The sequence below is a fragment of the Mobula hypostoma genome, chromosome 11, assembly GCF_963921235.1.
Source record: "Mobula hypostoma chromosome 11, sMobHyp1.1, whole genome shotgun sequence".
Lineage (NCBI taxonomy): Eukaryota > Metazoa > Chordata > Chondrichthyes > Myliobatiformes > Myliobatidae > Mobula > Mobula hypostoma.
The window spans coordinates 70,670,000-70,692,442 of record NC_086107.1 but is presented as its reverse complement, the minus strand read 5'-3'; the positions used below and the strand labels follow the sequence as shown (position 1 = coordinate 70,692,442).

Below are 22,443 nucleotides of genomic sequence, written 5' to 3'. Positions count from 1 at the left end.
TCCTGGAGGCTCCAGCTTCTTCCACAGCCCAAAAATACACTGGTTGATCGGTCGATTCACCACTCTAAATGACCCTGAAGGCAGGCAATTTGGCTGAAAGAGAGTTAATAGGCATGTGTGGGAGAGAACAAGCTTCAGGGCTAGAGGGAAATCCAGTGGGGGAATGAGACTGCTGGGATTGTTCTGCTGGGAGCAGCCATGGATCTGATGGGCCAAATAGTCTTTTTCCATGCTGTAGGAAGTAGTTGCACTCTGACCGATCAGCTGAATTGTAGTGAAGATGATTCATGATTACAGACATTGCCACACTATGCCCAACTAGTTCAAGTTTAATTGTCATTCAACCACACCAGAATACCCATGAATAGAGCCAAAAGACACAGTGATACTCCGGGGCCAAGATGTGAAACACATTACCAACAGTCACACACAGCACAAGGCACCTATCACAAATACGAACACAACAGGAATTCTGCAGATGCTGGAAATTCAAGCAACACACATAAAAGTTGCTGGTGAACGCAGCAGGCCAGGCAGCATCTCTAGGAAGAGGTGCAGTCGACGTTTCAGGCCGAGACCCTTCGTCAGGACTAACTCCTTTTTGTTAGTCCTGACGAAAGGTCTCGGCCTGAAACATCGACTGCACCTCTTCCTAGAGATGCTGCCTGGCCTGCTGCGTTCACCAGCAACTTTTATGTCTATCACAAATACGAGACAGCAAGCACATATAAGATATCAGTAAAATGCAGTCCACATTAAACATTCAGTCCTAGACCCCAAGTCCATGACTGTTGAGATAATCTGCAATCGAAAACAATGAGGCTTGTCTTCTGCCAAGCGAACACTGGGGGCAGCACTGGCTCCAGCTTGGACGCCACGCCACACCGCCTCTGGTGGAGCTCACTGACTCTGATGCCTCTCTCCTGGGTGGCTGTAAACAGGGTGATACCACACCTTGAGGCCCTCTCCTGGCTACCACTGACGCCATGCTGTGCCCCTGCAAGCCACCAATAAACAGTGAGTCAGACTTGCAGCATTTCACATAAACAATGTCCAACAGGGTCTTGCGATCACAAAAGCGACTGAGGTGACCTTTCGCTGTTACACTGCAAACTACCTTCGTGTGCTGACTTCTCCGAGGCCTCTCTGACACAGGCAGCAGCAAGTCCCGCTCCTTCAGTTTCATAAAAAAATACATTTAAAAAGACAATAACACTCATAGAAGCAGCCAAGTCTTACCAGAAATCCATAGCAACAAAGAAAATTCTGGCAGTATTCAGTGATTCAGGTCAGGCAGCACCTGTGGAGAAAATGGAGCGGTTTGGAACAGTTGAGGAGTTTCCACCTAAAATGTCAATAGTGAAGTTCCCTCCACTGCCTGATTGGCTGAGTTCCTCCATCATTTTGTGTTTTGCTCCGGATTCCTGCATCTGCTGTGTTTTGTGTCTCTATAGCTGTCTGTGAGCAGATATAGAATAGAACTGGATATCAATTTGTCCCAATGACTTTTCAAGTCTGTTTTGAATTAACTCACTGCCAAAATGGTAAGAAGGAAGATGGATATGTGACAGTAACAATGGAGAGTATATTTTACCTCCAGCTCTCCATACTGGAAGCCTAGGCCCTGACCTCTAGTCTGGTATTCTCATTGTCTCAGAGTTTGCTGACGAGAGAGAGGTGGGAGGAGCGGCGCTTGCTTTGAAGCCTATCACCCAGGACACTCCAGGTAATAGCATTTCAGGAGGATGGCCTAGCTTTTAAATCAAAGTGGGCAAGACCAGTTGGTTCTGGCTTAATGCCCAGCTGGCATTATAGACTGCCATGAAGCTGGTGAGAAGGAGCTAAAGGGTGGTGTGTGGATGGGGGACGGGGGGAAACCCAGCCACAGTGGGGTCAAAGAAGATCATGTGATTCCTGACAGAAGGCAAGTGGTGGGTTGTTCCTTGTGGTTTGGTGGTGGGTGGGAAGGAGTGGAACTTTGACCTCACAAGGATGCTGTTGTGATTGGGGAAAGAAGTGGTGAAGAGTTCTCGGGCTTTTATTATATTCCTCTGAAGAACATCCACTTAACATACCTCTGCGAGGCTCCTCATTGTTTGACTACAAGCAGTCCTCGCCCCCAGACCTTGTTCCAATGTGGCTAAGCAATGGCATGCATAAAGTTGATCCAGATTCCGGGCAGTGCTTGTGCTATAACTCAGCAACATCTACGGTGTACTCGAACGGCTACATGGATAGGGAAGGATGAGAGGGACATGAGCAAAAGGGGCTAGGTTGGTTGAACATTCGGTTGGCATGGGCCAATTGAGCTAAAGGTCCTGTTTCTGTGCCATCTTATTACATGACTCTATAGACGAGGTGACATCTGGCTCATTATTTGACTTCACATTTGCAGTGATGGGGTCTGAGTTAGTGGATTAAACAAATGAATAAAAGTTAAAACTCTTCCCAATAATATTTGTGTCTTTGTAGATTGTCAAGTTAAAGAACACCAAGTCCAGTGCCACAAAGCAAATGGGAAAAAACACAGTAAGTTATGTCTTGATCCATTACCATGACTGTTTCAAATTGCCCTGTTGTTGAAGGGGTTTATCAGACTCTGATGGAACAGATGTCCACACAGGAAATGAGTGAAGCCCGACAGCGAAAGGCTCGAGAGCAACTCTCAGGGATCCTTGAGGTATCTTGCAGAATACTGGAGTGGGCAAGTTGCTTTTTGGCAATGAACTAAACCCTATAGTTCAGTTAGCACCATGGCATTCATAAACTCCAGCTCCATAGTTATTGACTTGCATTTGTTCTCAGTTGTTTGGAACCCTTTCTGGAGCCTTACCTCTCTCTAACTCTGTAAGCTCCTCCAGTCTGCATCCCTCAAAGATTTCTTCATCCACCCAATCCAGCCACTTGACCATCCCTATTTTCATTGTTGATCTATTGATAAGCAGGTCTTCAGTTCCATTGACCCATGAGCCCCGGAGCTTCCTACTCAATCCTTTAAATATCTTTACTCTAGTTTCTTCTTTTAATACACTCAAAAAAGTCATTGAGATGATATGCCAAATCTACGTAAATTTCTAAGAAAGTTGCTGATCTCTCCACCCCTGATACCCTGACAACGACTGGCTCACGGACCTCCTATAGTCAATAATCAGCTCCTCGGTCTTGTTGACATTGAGTGAGAGGTTGTTGTTGTGGCATCACTCAGTCAGATTTTCAATCTCCCTCCTATAAAGTTGATTCATCACCACCTTTGATTTGGCCTACATCAGTGGTGTTGTCAGCAAACTTAACTATGGCACTGGAGCACTACTTGGCCTCACAGTCATAGGTATAACGTGAGTAGAGCAGGGAGGTAGGCACAGAGCCTTGTGATGCACCTGCACAGACGGAGATTGTGGATGAGAAATGGTTGCCTATCTAAACTGACTGGGGTGTGCGAGTGAGGAAGTCAAGAGTCCAGTTGCACGAGGAGGTGCCAATGAGGTATTCATTCTCAGGCCTGATGCAGGGTCTCAACCAAACATCAACTTACACCTTTCGGCTCCACAGATGCCACCTGACCCCTGAGTTCTTCCAGCTGCCTTCACCAGGTAGGGGTATTGAAAAGAAGAGGGCAAAGATGAGAAGCAAGTGTTTTAAAGAAGATTTGAGAACAAAGATTTTTAAAAAGAGTGACTGTCATCTGGATCACACTGCCAAAGGAGGTGGTGGGTCCATATGCAATCACTACACCTACAAGGCATTTAGACAGGCACTTGAATAGTCAAAATATAGAAGCATGTGGACCTATTTGCTGGCAAATGGGCTGAGTTTAGATTGGGAAAGCAGTTGATCTGGACATTGCAGGCTCGAGAGCCACACATTGCACATACAGTTCTATGACTTTACAATGTGATTATGTTGGCTCTTGTGCCAAACAGAACAGAAATTTATTCAAATGTAGTACACCAATAAAAAACAATGTTAATGAACCCTAAAGGCAATAAATATGGGATGTGTTTTTAGTTTCCAGACTATCTTTGAAAGTTGTGAGATGTTCCACACATTTCAAATTGTCCAGCACAATAATTCCAATGGGTAATAGTGCAACAATTCAGCCTATTGACAATCTGGGGAAAAGTGCAAAGTGGCCTCTATAATCTCTATTTGGAATTGAAGGGGGTATAAAAGATAATGCGTTCCTTTCCCCAGAAACATCAAGCATAGGCTATATAGAATGACAGAATCTACAGCATAGGGGCTGATAACTTCATCTCCACTAGGCTCGATTTTATGGTTGTAGAATGTTCTCCCCATTCTGTTTCATTTAACTTCATCTGGGTATCCCTCAATCCTTAAAATCTCTAATCCAATTCAAACACAGTGGTGTCTTGATTATCACTTAAGGAGAGCAGAGCTGGAAACAGTAATAATCAAATGCAGAATATTCTTCTGCAGCTGTGTAAGAATTCAAAATAAAAGTTTGGCAGGAAGATGGTAGGTCTGTGCTGTTCAGCTAGATGACTCTATACACTATGATCATGTAGTCTGGGCCATTAAATGCAACTGTGATTGTATCTAATGAATAGATATCAAATAAAACATCAATAAATAGCAATCTATCAGTCTGTATCAAGGCCAGCGGTAGACATAAACAAGAGCTCTAAACTTCTGATGTTTCTGATTTAATTCACAGACAGTTTCCTGTTTGGAAGCTCTCCCATAAATATAATATTCAAAACACCTTCAGCCAAAGTTTTCCATTGCAAATATAATCATTGAGTTGCTCATTATGTTCTTTTCCCAAACATTACCTCAAGACACAATTTATTTCCTTGAAACCCTTTTTTACCGGTTGAAGGGTTGGGAGACAGATGATACAGTTTAAGTATAAAGGGCAAAAAATCCAATTGGAAAGTGTTTTTTTCTCTCTCAGTAACTTAGTAGCTTGTTGTAATTTGAAATATGTCAAGTTAAAGGCTATCAGTTTAACATAAACTTTACAAAGAGAGTTAGAGTTAGACTCCAAACTAAAGGTGTAGCTATGGGCACCCTCATGGGTCTGAGCTATGCCTGCCTTTTTATTGGCTTTGTGGAACAATCATGTTCCGAACCTATTCTGGTATCTGTCCCCCACTTTTCCTTCGCTACATCGACGACTGCATTGGCGCTGCTTCCTGCATGCATGCTGAGCTCGTTGACTTTATTAACATTGCCTCCAACTTTCACCCTGCCCTCAAGTTAACCTGGTCCATTTCCGACACCTCCCTCCCCTTTCTAGATCTTTCTGTCTCTGTCTCTGGAGACAGCTTATCCACTGATGTCTACTATAAGCCTACTCGCTCTCACAGCTATCTGGACTATTCCTCTTCTCACCCTTTATCTTGCAAAAATGCCATCCCCTTCTCGCAATCCCTCCGTCTCCGCCGCATCTGCTCTCAGGATGAGGCTTTTCATTCCAGGACGAGGGAGATGTCCTCCTTTTTTAAAGAAAGGGGCTTCCCTTCCTCCACCATCAACTCTGCTCTCAAACGCATCTCCCCCATTTCACGCACATCTGCTTTCACTCCATCCTCCCGCCACCCCACTAGGAATAGGGTTCCCCTGGTCCTCACCTACCACCCCACCAGCCTCCGGGTCCAACATATTATTCTCTGTAACTTCCACCACCTCCAACGGGATCCCACCACTAAGCACATCTCTCCCTCCACCCTCCCCCTCCCGCTTTCCACAAGGATCGCTCCCTACGCGACTCCCTTGTCCATTCGTCCCCCGCATCCCTCCCCACTGATCTCCCTCCTGGCATTTATCCTTGTAAGCGGAACAAGTTCTACACATGCCCTTACACTTCCTCCCTTACCACCATTCAGGGCCCCAGACAGTCCCTCCAGGTAAGGCAACACTTCACCTGTGAGTCGACTGGGGTGATATACTGCATCCGGTGCTCCTGATGTAGCCTTCTATATATTGGCGAGATCCGACGCAGACTGGGAGACCGTTTTACTGAACACTTACGCTCTGTCCGCCAGAGAAAGCAGGATCTTCCAGTGGCCACACATTTTAATTCCACATCCCATTCCCATTCTGACATGTCTATCCACGGCCTCCTCTGCTGTAAAGATGAAGCCACACTCAGGTTGGAGAAACAACACCTTATATTCCGTCTGGGTAGCCTCCAACCTGATGGCATGAACACTGACTTCTCTAACTTTCGTTAATGCCCCACTCCCCCTCGTACCCCATCCGGTATTTATTTATATACACACATTCTTTCTCTCTCTCTCCTTTTTCTCCCTCTGTCCCTCTGATTACACCCCTTGCCCATCCTCTGGGTCCCCCCCCCCCCACCTTTTCCTTCTCTCTGGGCCTCCTGTTCCATGATCCTCTCATATCCCTTTTGCCAATCACCTGTCCAGCTCTTGGCTCCATCCCTCTCCCTCCTGTCTTCTATCATTTTGGATCTCCCCCTCCCCCTCCCACTTTCAAATCTCTTACTAACTCTTCCTTCATTTAGTCCTGACGAAGGGTCTTGGCCTGAAACATCGACTGTACCTCTTCCTAGAGATGCTGCCTGGCCTGCTGTGTTCACCAGCAACTTTGATGTGTGTTGCTCAAAGAGGGTTAGATGTCTTCTGCCTTGCCTGTACTGAAAGGGTAGTAGACTCATTGGTAACTTTTTCAAACAGTTGTCTTGAATTGAACAATTTTCTGTGATTATTAAACTATGACTCAAAAAAGATGTACAAGGGCGAAGTAATAACAGAATAAAGTATTAACAGTCACAAAGAAAGTGCAGCGCAGGCAGACAATAAAGTGTACTCCACGATGAGGTAGATTGCGAGATTAGGAGTCCATCTGATTGTACAAGGGCACTGTTCAATAACATTGGGATAGAAGCTGCCCTTAAACCTGGTGGTGCAAGATTTCAGGCTTTTGTATCTTCTGCGCAAGGGGAGGGGCAAGAAAAGAGGGATGTCAGGGTGGGTAGGGTCTTTGATTATGTTAGCTGCTTTACCTAGGTGTAGACAGAAGAGAGCTCAGAGTCCCCTGCCAGGCCACAGGGTTACAGTGTGTGGACACGCACTTACCTGCTACTGCTGGCCTTTCATAGTGCCTCATGTTTACCCAGTTCTGAGCTGCCAGATCTATGCTGAATCTATCCAATTCAGTGATATGGTAAAGCTGCAGAATACAATGGATCTTTAATACTGGGGGATCCCGGACAATTTGATAGGATTAGTAGCCCCAGGCAGATATTCAACCTACTGCATTGTACTTCATCTGGCAAGTCACTGGAGTTGGGACTTTAATTCTCCCATTTCTGCCCTACATGTACTGTATACTTGTAGTGAGGTTCCTCCATCTACTGTTTAGCTAAGGTTGTTAAACAACTCCTTTTTCCTTCTTCACTGCTCATTGAGGAATACAAACGTATTCTACCTTAAATTGTTCAAATATTAATCTTGTCTTTAGGTAGTTTTCAAGGCCCTTATCCCCGCATGATGAATAGGTTTGGAAGGATGTTGACAGGATCTGTGAGCTTATGGCAATTGCTTTACATTTGCCAATGAAATTGGCCTCAAAACCCTTCCTGTCTGTCAACTTAAATAGGACAGGTTATGTGATCTTTCCCTCATCATTTTACACAAAGTAAGAAAGTAAAAAGTAAAACTGGTTAAATGAGGTCATACCCAACTCAAAAATGCCAAGTATGAAGTTGGAACCAAGAGATATTAACTACTGTGACTTTGTTCCAGTCATACACTCTATTTGGCACTACCATGTTAATTAAATACTTCAGACGATGGAGCAGCTGATAAATTATTAACGGATCTAATACCCCCAGTTCATTAATGGAGGCTCTGAGGTGGGAAAATGTGTCAAATTAGTTTCACGTAATTTTGATAGTATCCGAAGGATCAAGTAAATGTGGATTGGGGCAGGCTGTTTTCTGGCAAAGATGTAAGTGGGAGACCTTCAAAAGTGAAATCTTGAGAGTAGAAAGCTTATATGTGCCTGTCAGAGTAAAAGGTAAAGATAACTGGTTTAGGAAACTTTAATTTTCAAGACATATTGAGGCCCCGGTTGAGAAAAAAATGGAGGTGCATAACAGGTATAGGCAGGTAGGAACAAATGAGGTACTTATGGAGTACAAGAAATGCAAGCGAACACTCAAAGAAATCAAGAGGGTTAAAAGAAGGCATGAGGTTGCCCCAGCAGACAAGGTGAAGGAGAATCCTAGGGGATTTTACAGGTATGTTGACAACAAAAGGATTGCAAGGGACAAAATTAGCACTCTGGAAGATCAGAATGGTAATCCATATGTGGAGCCCAAAAGAGATGGGGAGATCTTAAATGGATTTTTTGTATCTGTATTTACTCAGGAGATGGACACAGAGTCTATAGAAGTGAGGCAAAGCAGCAGTGAGGTTATGGACCCAGTACAGAACACAGAGGAGGAGGTGTTTGCTGTCTTGAGGCAAATTAAGGTGGATAACTCCCCAGAGCCTGACAAGGTGTTCCCTCAGACCCTGTGGAAGGCAAGTGCAGCAGATGCCTGGGGTTCAATCAGAGTTACTTAAATCATCTATAGGGACAGATGAGATATTGGAGGATAGGAGGTTAGCTAATGTCGTTCTGCTGTTTAAGAAAAGCTCCAAAGATAAACCAGGAGATTATATGCCAGTGAACCTGACATCAGTAGTGGGAAAGTAGCTGGAAAGTATTGTAAGGGAGCGCATATATGAGTATTTGGATAGACATGGACTGATTCGGAATAGTCAGCATAGCTTTGGGTGTGGTAGGTCATGTCTAGCTAATCTTAGACTTTTTCAAGGAAAGCAAGTAAAGTTTACCAGAAAAGTTGAAGACAAGGCAGTGGATGTTATCTACATGGACTTTAGCAAGGCATTTGACAAGGTCCCACATGGGCTGAAAAATGGCAGATGGAATTTAAAGCAGACAAGTGCGAGGTATTACACTTCAGTCGGGCCAGCCAGGGTGGTCTTACACAGCGAATGGTGGGGCACTGAGGGGTATAGATAGGGTCAATGCAAGCAGGCCTTTTTCCACTGGGTGCGACTACCACTAGAGGTCATGGGTTAAGGGTGAAAAGTGAAAAGATTAAGGGGAACATGAGGGGGAACTTCTCCACACAGAGGGTCATGAGAGTGTGGAACGAGATGCCAGCACAAGAGGTGCATGTGAGCTCGATTTCAGTGTTTAAGAGAAGTTTGAATGGGTATATGGATGGTAGGGGTATGGAGGTCTATGGGTGTGGAGCTTTGGGTGCAGGTTGATGGGAATAAACATAGAAACATAGAAAACCTACAGCACAATACAGGCCCTTTGGCCCACAAAGCTGTGCCAAACATGTCCCTACCTTAGAAATTACCTAGGCTTACCCATAGCCCTCTATTTTTCTAAGCTCCATATACCTATCCAAAAGTTTCTTAAAATACCCTATCGTATCCGCCTCCACCACTGTTGCCGGCAGCCCATTCCACGCACTCACCACTCACTGAGTAAAAAACTTACCCCTGACATCTCCTCCGTACCTACTCCCCAGCACCTTAAATCTGTGTCCTCTTGTGGCAATCATTTTAGCCCTGGGAAAAAGCCTATGACTATCCACATGATCAATGCCTCTCGTCATCTTATACACCTCCATCAGGTCACCTCTCATCCTCCTCCGCTCCAAGGAGAAAAGGACGAATTCACTCAACCTGCTTTCATAAGGCACGCTCCCCAATCCAGGCAACATCCTTGTAAGTCTCCTCTGCACCCTTTCTATGGCTTCCACATCCTTCCTGTAGTGAGGTGACCAGAACTGAGCACAGTACTCCAAGTGGGGTCTGACCAGGGTCCTATATAGCTGCAACATTACCTCTCGGCTCCTAAATTCAATTCCACGATTAATGAAGGCCAATACACCATATGCCTTCTTAACCACAAAGTCAACCTGCACAGCTGCTTTGAGTATCCTATGGACTCAGACCTCAAGATCCCTCTGATTCTGCACACACTGCCAAGAGTCTTACCATTATTACTATATTCTGCCACCTCACACTTATGTGGGTTGAACTCCATCTGCAACTTCTCAGCCCAGTTTTGCATCCTATCAATGTCCCGCCGTAACCTCTGACAGCCCTCCACACTATCCACAACACCTCCAACCTTTGTGTCATCAGCAAACTTACTAACCCATCCCTCCACTTCCTCATCACGAAGAGTAAGGCTCTCAGAACAGATCCCTGAGGTACACCACTGGTCACCGAACTCCATGCAGAATATGACCCGTCTACAACCACTCTTTGCCTTCTGTGGGCAAGCCAGTTCTGGATCCACAAAGTAATGTCCCCTTGGATCCCATGCCTCCTTACTTTCTCAATAAGCCTTGTATGGGATACCTTATCAAATGACTAGACAATTTAAATAGTTCAGCAGCAACTAGATGGGCTGAAAGCCTCTTTCTGTGCTGTAGTTTTCTCTGACTCTCTGACTCTATTATACCTTTCATAGCTTAAAGTTGTCTCAAAGCATTTCTGAGTCAATTACATGTTTCCAAAGCCTAGTTTGTTGTGATGTAAAAATCAACTTACCTGGCTTGAACACAACAAGTTTCTCTGACTGACCCACAATGTGATAATGGCCCAGGAGCTCTTTAAACATTCACAAAGACCAGTCCCTTACCTCATCCAAGATGCTGAAGTTCCTGATTTTAATTTTGGTAAGCAGCCTTGGAAATGAAATTAGGTCAATGTTTCACAGAGAAGGCTCCACTATCCCAACAAATGGGTTAAAAGAGATAAGTTAGTCATTTTGTGTTAACATCCATTTTCACCTTTTAGTTCCTAGTTTTACCATTTCTCTTGACTTGAATTCAAAACATTCAACATACTTCCCTATTCTATTTATTCTTTACTTAATCTCATGACTGAGGTATCGCACTCTCTTTCTTATCTTGATAATTTTAAATTCTGAGCTAACCATTGCTACTGAACTACTGTTGTGTTACTCCATATCTGTTTTCCATTCATCCATTTGTAATGTCACTCTGACATTCTCCTCCAGCAAGGGAGACTCCTTGCCCTCACTTTGCAAGGCTGATGTCCTGGAACGGGAGAAGGGATGAGAACAGATGTGCACTGAAATCATGCTACAGTTGTACAAAGCGATTGTCAGACCATATCTGGAGGAACTTTCTTAGTGCTTGGCATGCATTGTAGATTTGCGAGGCATGAAATTTACCGAGGATGTAATATTATGAGGTTGAAATTTACAAGTAGGAATTTGATCAACATTTCGCAATATTAGCTGGAAGCATTTGTTAAATAAGTAAAAACTGGTTCTGCTGGTTAGAGAAGTAGAAGTAGGGAAGTTAGCCTGAATTATCCGGCATAGAAAAAGGCCCTTCAGCCCACTATGTCTGCACCATGCAACAACCTTCATCTACTCTGATACTGTTTTCCTTCTTTTATCCCCATTAACGCCCCCATGCAATTCACAGCAGCCAGTTAACCTGCCAACCCACACATCTTCAGGATGTTGGAAACCAGAGCACCCGGAAAATATCCATACGATTATGGGGAAGCACGCAAACTCCATTCAGACAATGCCAGAGGTCACGATTGATTATTAACCAATGCACCACTGCACCAGCTGTTCAGTAACAACTGGCCAATGTTTCCCTTTAACTACTGGGCAGCATAGAGACCCATCTGGTAGAACCACTGCCTCACAGTGCCGCGAACCTGAATTCAGGTGTTGTCTGTGTGGAGTTTGCATGCTCTGTGACCATATCCTTTCCCCATGATGCTTTGGTTTGCTCCCACGTCTCAAAGACATGCTGGCTGGTAGGTTAATTAGTCACTGCAGACTGCCCCTGATGTGTGGATGAGTGGTTGAAAATGGGAAAACAATAATGAGAATATGGGGAGATTAAATAGGAGATTCATGTAGGATTAGTGGTTGATGTTTGATGCAGATTGAAGGGTGAAGTTTCTATGTTCTATTTCTCTGTGAGCATACTTCCTTCTTCTCAATGTTACACTGTGTGGTTAAGTGTTACAGACTGCTCTTTACAATGGCTTAATAAAAGAAATATATTTAACCCATTATTACAGTTTAAAACTGATCATTTTCTGCATGGAGATTTGTAATTACTTTGTTGTCCCTCATTGCCACTTGGGAGTAAAGGAAACCATCTCCTTGATGCATGATTCAGTTTGAGATCTCAGCAATGAACCAGCGATGTTCTGACATTATCTCTTACTAGCTCTTCCTTCAGTTAGTCCTGACGAAGGGTTGCGGCCCGAAATGTCGACTGTACCTCTTCCTAGGGATGCTGCCTGGCCTGCTGCATTCACCAGCAAATTTGATGTGTGTTGCTTTAATTTCCAGCATCTGCAGAATTCCTTGTGTTTACTCTGAACTTAGCTTGTTCTATATACCCCCATCCTAGGTGTTGAAAACTTACTCTTAGGACAGCTTGAAACCTTCCTCTCTCAACTTAAACCTTTGTCCTCTCCTCTTGGATGACTCTATTTTAACAAAATTTTGTATAGATGACTCATTCTGAAGCTCTGTCTACAGATTGATCCACCTCAAACTAGAAACCGCTGTATTGTAATAATGTGGAAATCAGGGACGTTTGCGCTCTCCCTGTGACTGATGTACAAACCTGGCAGGCCCTCAGTAACGTGCTCAGTAGAGAGTACAGACCATCCTTTGTAGAATCATTTTTCATCACACTCCTGGGCACAGCTTAGTTGTTAGTTTCTTGGGAGAGGCTCAGCAATTGAACAGGGCACTGGAAACCAGCTTGAGGAGGGTCTACTTAATGTACAACATAACCCTCATGATCAGAGGAAGGAGATAGAGAACCTAGTGGCATACTGTAAAGAGAACAATCTCTCCCCCAATGTCAGCAAGAGGAAAGAGCTGATCACTGACTTCATGAGTAAGCTTCTGCGCAACCTTTGTCTGTATCAATAGTGCTGAGATGGAGATGGTTGACAGCTTTGAGTTCCTTTTGAAATATTACCCACAACGACCACAATCATGTTCAAGAAAGCACACCAACATTTCTACCTCCTAAGGAAGCTAAATAAATTTAACAATTCTCCATTGGCCCTCACCAATTTTTTTCAGTTAAAAAGTATCCTGTTTGGACATATCACAACTTGATACGGCACCTGCCCTAAACACCCAAGAAATTGCATAGAGCTTTAAACACAGCTCAAAATACAAACCACCCTTTCCTCCAGTGACGTTGTCTATACTTCCTGCTCAGGAAACTATCGAAAATAATCAACACTCCCTCCCCAATCATTCTTTCTTCCTCCTCCTTCCACCTGAGAAGATAAAAAAAAAGCTTGAAAGTATAAGTGCCATCTTGCTCCAGGTCAGCTTCTATCCTGCTTTAAGCAGAGAAGTGGTTTGAGTAGACCTCACATGCACTAACAGATGAACCCTTGACATCCCAGGCTACCTCGTTATGGTTCCTGCTCATGATTTTTCTACCCTCACTACACTTCCTCTGTGCATGTATTCCTGACCCTCATCCCCCGAGTGCTAACTTTTCAATTACATTTGGATAATTTCTGAGATGCCAAGGGTTAGAATGGTATCCTGTGAACATATGCTTAACTACTGACTGACATCCCGACTTACCCTGTTACCTCACACCCAGCCTTTCCCTCCCACACTCTATCAATAGTCACATCAGCCTGGTTGAATGCATCAACCATGCATTGCTTGTCCACACAAGCTGTCCCTCAGAAATGCCTGCACTTTCCAAGCACTTAAGAATGACTAGACCAGAATTTAGTCGGCTGTTTCCTTGTGTTTGTTGCGTTTGTCAGTTCCCTTTTCTGCTCTCCAAGAATAACCATGTTTATTATGTTCTCCGTGAGCTTTAGAGTGCTGATGCTGTAAAGAGTCCTGCTGAATCCCTCTTTCACCTTTCGTTGTTCAGGCCCCAGGGGAACACATCTGTGGGAGTTTATTCGTGACATCCTCCTGGACTCGGAGAAGAATCCAGGACTGATCAAGTGGGAAGACCGATCTGAGGGCATTTTCCGTTTCCTCAAGTCCGAGGCTGTGGCTCAGCTCTGGGGGAAGAAGAAAAACAACAGCAGCATGACGTATGAGAAGCTGAGCCGTGCCATGAGGTAGGAGCTCCTGGGACACTATTTACCCCCATTCATGAGGTAGGAGCTCCTGGGACAGTCTGTTTACACCATTCATGAGGTAGGAGCTCCTGGGACAGTCTGTTCACCCCATTCATGAGGTAGGAGTTCCTGAGACACTGTTCACCCCATTCATCAGGTAGGAACTCTGGGACAGACTGTTTACCCCAATTCATGAGGTATGAGTTCCTGGGACAGTCTGTTTACCCCCATTTATGAGGTAGGAGCTCCTGGGACACTATTTACCCCCATTCATGAGGTAGGAGTTCCTGGGACAGTCTGTTCACACCCATTCATGTGGTAGGAGCTCCTGGGACAGTCTGTTCACCCCATTCATGCGGTAGGAGCTCCTGGGACACTGTTTACCCCCATTCATGAGGTAGGAGTTCCTGGGACAGTCTGTTCACCCCCATTCATGAGGTAGGAGCTCCTGGGACAGTCTGTTCACCCCATTCATGAGGTAGGAGCTCCTGGGACACTATTTACCCTCATTCATGAGGTAGGAGCTCCTGGGACAGTCTGTTTACCCCATTCATGAGGTACGAGCTCCTGGGACAGTCTGTTTACCCCCATTCATGAGGTAGGAGTTCCTGGGACACTATTTACCCCCATTCATGAGGTAGGAGTTCCTGGGACAGTCTGTTTACCCCATTCATGAGGTAGGAGCTCCTGGGACAGTCTGTTTAACCCCATTAATTAGGTAGGAGCTCTTGGGACAGTCTGTTTACCCCATTCATGAGGTAGGAGTTCCTGGGACAGTCTGTTTACCCCCATTCATGAGGTAGGAGTTCCTGGGACAGTCTGTTCACCCCCATTCATGAGGTAGGAGCTCCTGGGACAGTCTGTTCACCCCATTCATGAGGTAGGAGCTCCTGGGACAGTCTGTTCACCCCCATTCATGAGGTAGGAGTTCCTGGGACACTGTTTACCCCCATTCATGAGGTAGGAGCTCCTGGGACACTATTTACCCCCATTCATGAGGTAGGAGCTCCTGGGACAGTCTGTTAACCCCATTCATGAGGTAGGAGCTCCTGGGACAGTCTGTTCACCCCCATTCATGAGGTAGGAGCTCCTGGGACACTGTTTACCCCCATTCATGTGGTAGGAGTTCCTGGGACAGTCTGTTTACCCCCATTCATGAGGTAGGAGCTCCTGGGACAGTCTGTTCACCCCATTCATGAGGTAGGAGCTCCTGGGACAGTCTGTTCACCCCCATTCATGCGGTAGGAGTTCCTGGGACAGTCTGTTTACCCCCATTCATGAGGTAGGAGCTCCTGGGACACTGTTTACCCCCATTCATGAGGTAGGAGCTCCTGGGACAGTCTGTTCACCCCATTCATGAGGTAGGAGCTCCTGGGACAGTCTGTTCACCCCCATTCATGCGGTAGGAGTTCCTGGGACAGTCTGTTTACCCCCATTCATGAGGTAGGAGCTCCTGGGACAGTCTGTTTACCCCCATTCATGAGGTAGGAGCTCCTGGGACAGTCTGTTAACCCCATTCATGAGGTAGGAGCTCCTGGGACAGTCTGTTCACCCCCATTCATGAGGTAGGATCTCCTGGGACAGACTGTATACCCCCATTCATGAGGTAGGAGCTCCTGGGAGAGTCTGTTCACCCCCATTCATGAGGTAGGAGCTCCTGGGACAGTCTGTTCACCCCCATTCATGAGGTAGGAGTTCCTGGGACAGTCTGTTTACCCCCATTCATGAGGTAGGAGCTCCTGGGACACTATTTACCCCCATTCATGAGGTAGGAGCTCCTGGGACAGTCTGTTCACCCCATTCATGAGGTAGGAGCTCCTGGGACAGTCTGTTCACCCCCATTCATGAGGTAGGAGCTCCTGGGACAGTCTGTTCACCCCCATTCATGAGGTAGGAGTTCCTGGGACAGTCTGTTTACCCCCATTCATGAGGTAGGAGTTCCTGAGACACTACTTACCCCCATTCATGAGGTAGGAGCTCCTGGGACAGTCTGTTCACCCCCATTCATGCGGTAGGAGTTCCTGGGACAGTCTGTTTACCCCCATTCATGAGGTAGGAGCTCCTGGGACAGTCTATTCACCCCATTCATGAGGTAGGAGCTCCTGGGACAGTCTGTTCACCCCATTCATGAGGTAGGAGCTCCTGGGACAGTCTGTTCACCCCCATTCATGAGGTAGGAGTTCCTGGGACAGTCTGTTTACCCCCATTCATGAGGTAGGAGCTCCTGGGACAGTCTATTTACCCCATTCATGAGGTAGGAGCTCCTGGGACAGTCTGTTCACCCCCATTCATGCGGTAGGAGTTCCTGGGACAGTCTGTTTACCCCCATTCATGAGGTAGGAGCTCCTGGGACACTATTTACCCCATTCATGAGGTAGGAGCTCCTGGGACAGTCTGTTTACCCCATTCATGAGGTAGGAGCTCCTGGGACACTGTTTACCCCCATTCATGAGGTAGGAGTTCCTGGGACACTATTTACCCCCATTCATGAGGTAGGAGCTCCTGGGACAGTCTGTTTACCCCATTCATGAGGTAGGAGCTCCTGGGACACTATTTACCCACATTCATGAGGTAGGAGATCCTGGGAGAGTCTGTTTACCCCCATTCATGAGGTAGGAGTTCCTGGGACACTGTTTACCCCCATTCATGAGGTATGAGCTCCTGGGACAGTCTGTTCACCCCATTCATGAGGTAGGAGCTCCTGGGACAGTCTGTTCACCCCCATTCATGAGGTAGGAGATCCTGGGAGAGTCTGTTTAACCCCATTCATGAGGTAGGAGCACCTGGGACACTGTTTACCCCCATTCATGAGGTAGGAGCTCCTGGGACACTATTTACCCCATTCATGAGGTAGGAGCTCCTCGGACAGCCTGTTTACCCCATTCATGAGGTAGGAGCTCCTGGGACACTATTTACCCCCATTAATGAGGTAGGAGCTCCTGGGACACTATTTACCCCCATTCATGAGGTAGGAGCTCCTCGGACAGTCTGTTCACCCCATTCATGAGGTAGGAGCTCCTGGGACACTGTTCACCCCAATTCATGAGGGTGGAGTTCCTGGGACTGTCTGTTTACCCCCATTCATAAGGTAGGAGTTCCTGGGACACTATTTACCCGAGGTAGGAGCTCCTGGGACAGTCTGTTCACCCCCATTCATGAAGTAGGAGTTCCTGGGACACTGTTTATCCCCATTCAGGAGGTAGGAGCTCCTGGGAGAGTCTGTTCACCCCCATTCACGCGGTAGGAGTTCCTGGGAGAGTCTGTTCACCCCATTCATGAGGTAGGAGCTCCTGGGACAGTCTGTTCACCCCCATTCATGAGGTAGGAGCTCCTGGGACAGTCTGATCACCCTATTCATGAGGTAGGAGCTCCTCGGACACTATTTACCCCCATTCATGAGGTAGGAGCTCCTGGGACAGTCTGTTTACCCCCATTCATGAGGTAGGAGCTCCTGGGACAGTCTGTTCACCCCATTCATGAGGTAGGAGTTCCTGGGACAGTCTGTTCACGCCCATTCATGTGGTAGGAGCTCCTGGGACAGTCTGTTCACCCCATTCATGTGGTAGGAGCTCCTGTGACAGTCTGTTCACCCCCATTCATGTGGTAGGAGTTCCTGGGACACTGTTTACCCCCATTCATGAGGTAGGTGTTTCTGAGACAGACTGCTTACCCCATTCATGAGGTAGGAGTTCCTGGGACAGTCTGTTTACCCCCATTCATGAGGTAGGAGTTCCTGGGACACTGTTTACCCCCATTCATGAGGTAGGAGCTCCTGGGACAGTCTGTTCACCCCCATTCATGAGGTAGGAGCTCCTGGGACAGTCTGTTCACCCCCATTCCTGCGGTAGGAGTTCCTGGGACAGTCTGTTTACCCCCATTCATGAGGTAGGAGCTCCTGGGACACTATTTACCCCCATTCATGAGGTAGGAGCTCCTGGGACAGTCTGTTCACCCCATTCATGAGGTAGGAGCTCCTGGGACAGTCTGTTCACCCCCATTCATGCGGTAGGAGTTCCTGGGACAGTCTGTTTACCCCCATTCATGAGGTAGGAGCTCCTGGGACACTATTTACCCCATTCATGAGGTAGGAGCTCCTGGGACAGTCTGTTTACCCCATTCATGAGGTAGGAGCTCCTGGGACACTATTTACCCCCATTCATGAGGTAGGAGCTCCTGGGACACTGTTTACCCCCATTCATGAGGTAGGAGCTCCTGGGACAGTCTGTTTACCCCATTCATGAGGTAGGAGCTCCTGGGACACTATTTTCCCCCATTCATGAGGTAGGAGTTCCTGGGACAGTCTGTTTACCCCCATTCATGAGGTAGGAGCACCTGGGACACTGTTTACCCCCATTCATGAGGTAGAAGCTCCTGGGACAGTCTGTTCACCCCATTCATGCGGTAGGAGCTCCTGGGACACTGTTTACCCCCATTCATGAGGTATGAGCTCCTGGGACAGTCTGTTCACCCCATTCATGAGGTAGGAGCTCCTGGGACAGTCTGTTCACCCCCATTCATGAGGTAGGAGATCCTGGGAGAGTCTGTTTACCCCCATTCATTAGGTAGGAGCTCCTGGGACACTATTTACCCCATTCATGAGGTAGGAGCTCCTGGGACACTATTTACCCCCATTCATGAGGTAGGAGCTCCTGGGACAGTCTGTTCACCCCATTCATGAGGTAGGAGCTCCTGGGACAGTCTGTTCACCCCCATTCATGCGGTAGGAGTTCCTGGGACAGTCTGTTTACCCCCATTCATGAGGTAGGAGCTCCTGGGACACTATTTACCCCCATTCATGAGGTAGGAGCTCCTTGGACAGTCTGTTCACCCCATTCATGAGGTAGGAGCTCCTGGGATACTGTTCACCCCCATTCATGAGGTAGGAGCTCCTGGGACACTGTTCACCCCAATTCATGAGGGTGGAGTACCTGGGACAGTCCGTTTACCCCCATTCATGAGGTAGGAGTTCCTGGGACACTACTTACCCCCATTCATGAGGTAGGAGCTCCTGGGACGGTCTGTTCACCCCATTCATGAGGTAGGAGCTCCTGGGACAGTCTGTTCACCCCCATTCATGCGGTAGGAGTTCCTGGGACAGTCTGTTTACCCCCATTCATGAGGTAGGAGCTCCTGGGACACTATTTACCCCATTCATGAGGTAGGAGCTCCTGGGACAGTCTGTTCACACTATTCATGAGGTAGGAGCTCCTAGGACAGTCTGTTCAACCCCATTCATGCGTTAGGAGCTCCTGGGACAGTCTGTTTACCCCCATTCATGAGGTAGGAGTTCCTGGGACAGTCTGTTTACCCCCATTCATGAGGTAGGAGCTCCTGGGACAGTCTGTTTACCCCATTCATGAGGTAGGAGCTCCTGGGACACTATTTACCCACATTCATGAGGTAGGAGATCCTGGGAGAGTCTGTTTACCCCCATTCATGAGGTAGGCGTTCCTGGGACACTGTTTACCCCCATTCATGAGGTATGAGCTCCTGGGACAGTCTGTTCACCCCATTCATGAGGTAGGAGCTCCTGGGACAGTCTGTTCACCCCATTCATGAGGTAGGAGCTCCTGGGACAGTCTGTTACCCCCATTCATGAGGTAGGAGCTCCTGGGACACTGTTTACCCCCATTCATGAGGTAGGAGTTCCTGGGACACTATTTACCCCATTCATGAGGTAGGAGCTCCTCGGACAGCCTGTTTACCCCATTCATGAGGTAGGAGCTCCTGGGACACTATTTACCCCCATTCATGAGGTAGGAGCTCCTGGGACAGTCTGTTCACCCCATTCATGAGGTAGGAGCTCCTGGGACAGTCTGTTCACCCCCATTCATGAGGTAGGAGTTCCTGGGACAGTCTGTTTACCCCCATTCATGAGGTAGGAGTTCCTGGGACACTATTTACCCCATTCATGAGGTAGGAGCTCCTGGGACAGTCTGTTCACCCCCATTCATGCGGTAGGAGTTCCTGGGACAGTCTGTTTACCCCCATTCATGAGGTAGGAGCTCCTGGGACAGTCTGTTTACCCCCATTCATGAGGTAGGAGCTCCTGGGACAGTCTGTTCACCCCCATTCATGAGGTAGGAGCTCCTGGGACAGTCTGATCACCCCCATTCATGAGGTAGGAGCTCCTGGGACACTATTTACCCCCATTCATGAGGTAGGAGCTCCTGGGACAGTCTGTTTACCCCCATTCATGAGGTAGGAGCTCCTGGGACAGTCTGTTCACCCCATTCATGAGGTAGGAGTTCCTGGGACAGTCTGTTCACCCCCATTCATGAGGTAGGAGCTCCTGGGACAGTCTGTTCACCCCATTCATGAGGTAGGAGCTCCTGGGACAGTCTGTTCACCCCCATTCATGAGGTAGGAGTTCCTGGGACACTATTTACCCCATTCATGAGGTAGGAGTTCCTGGGACACTGTTTACCCCCATTCATGAGGTAGGAGTTCCTGGGACAGTCTGTTTACCCCCATTCATGAGGTAGGAGTTCCTGGGACAGTCTGTTTACCCCATTCATGCGGTAGGAGTTCCTGGCACAGTCTGTTCACCCCATTCATGCGGTAGGAGCTCCTGGGACACTGTTTACCCCCATTCATGAGGTATGAGCTCCTGGGACAGTCTGTTCACCCCCATTCATGAGGTAGGAGCTCCTGGGACAGTCTGTTCACCCCCATTCATGCGGTAGGAGTTCCTGGGACAGTCTGTTTACTCCCATTCATGAGGTAGGAGCTCCTGGGACAGTCTGTATACCCCCATTCATGAGGTAGGAGCTCCTGGGAGAGTCTGTTCACCCCCATTCATGAGGTAGGAGCTCCTGGGACAGTCTGTTCACCCCCATTCATGCGGTAGGAGTTCCTGGGACAGTCTGTTTACCCCCATTCATGAGGTAGGAGCTCCTGGGACACTATTTACCCCATTCATGAGGTAGGAGCTCCTGGGACAGTCTGTTTACCCCATTCATGAGGTAGGAGCTCCTGGGACACTATTTACCCCCATTCATGAGGTAGGAGCTCCTGGGACACTGTTTACCCCCATTCATGAGGTAGGAGTTCCTGGGACACTATTTACCCCATTCATGAGGTAGGAGCTCCTGGGACAGTCTGTTCACCCCCATTCATGAAGTAGGAGTTCCTGGGACACTATTTACCCCCATTCATGAGGTAGGAGCTCCTGGGACAGTCTGTTCACCCCATTCATGAGGTAGGAGCTCCTGGGACAGTCTGTTCACCCCCATTCATGAGGTAGGAGTTCCTGGGACAGTCTGTTTACCCCCATTCATGAGGTAGGAGTTCCTGGGACACTATTTACCCCCATTCATGAGGTTGGAGCTCCTGGGACACTATTTACCCCCATTCATGCGGTAGGAGTTCCTGGGAAACTGTTAACCCCCATTCAGGAGGTAGGAGCTACTGGGAGAGTCTGTTCAACCCCATTCATGCGGTAGGAGTTCCTGGGAGAGTCTGTTCACCCCATTCATGAGACAGGAGCTCCTGGGACAGTCTGTTCACCCCCATTCATGAGGTAGGAGCTCCTGGGACAGTCTGTTCACCCCCATTCATGAGGTAGGAGTTCCTGGGACAGTCTGATCACCCCATTCATGAGGTAGGATCTCCTGGGACACTATTTACCCCCATTCATGAGGTAGGAGCTCCTGGGACAGTCTGTTTACCCCCATTCATGAGGTAGGAGCTCCTGGGACAGTCTGTTCACCCCATTCATGAGGTAGGAGTTCCTGGGACAGTCTGTTCACCCCCATTCATGTGGTAGGAGCTCCTGGGACAGTCTGTTCACCCCATTCATGTGGTAGGAGTTCCTGGGACAGTCTGTTCACCCCCATTCATGAGGTAGGAGTTCCTGGGACAGACTGTTTACCCCATTCATGAGGTAGGAGTTCCTGGGACACTGTTTACCCCCATTAATGAGGTAGGAGTTTCTGCGACATTGTTTACCCCCATTAATGAGGTAGGAGTTCCTGGAACAGTCTGTTTACCCCATTCATGAGGTAGGAGTTCCTGGCACAGTCTGTTCACCCCATTCATGCGGTAGGAGCTCCTGGGACACTGTTTACCCCCATTCATGAGGTATGAGCTCCTGGGACAGTCTGTTCACCCCCATTCATGAGGTAGGAGCTCCTGGGACAGTCTGTTCACCCCCATTCATGAGGTAGGAGTTCCTGGGACAGTCTGTTTACCCCCATTCATGAGGTAGGAGCTCCTGGGACACTATTTACCCCATTCATGAGGTAGGAGCTCCTGGGACAGTCTGTTCACCCCATTCATGAGGTAGGAG

At 47.5% G+C, this 22,443-nt stretch overlaps 1 protein-coding gene across 5 annotated transcripts in view; it reads left to right on the top strand.

The window, feature by feature from the left end:
- Nucleotides 1-22,443, top strand: part of ehf (ets homologous factor) — a 76,782-nt gene that overhangs the window by 38,624 nt on the left and 15,715 nt on the right. For 3 of the 5 annotated variants that reach the window (XM_063063245.1, XM_063063247.1, XM_063063244.1), the window contains 3 exons: nt 1,658-1,726; nt 2,473-2,529; nt 13,958-14,153. In XM_063063245.1, coding sequence (XP_062919315.1) covers nt 1,658-1,726; nt 2,473-2,529; nt 13,958-14,153 — 322 coding nt within the window. The remainder of the gene's footprint in view (nt 1-1,657; nt 1,727-2,472; nt 2,530-13,957; nt 14,154-22,443) is intronic. The other 2 variants (XM_063063248.1, XM_063063246.1) reach the window with 1 other exon arrangement.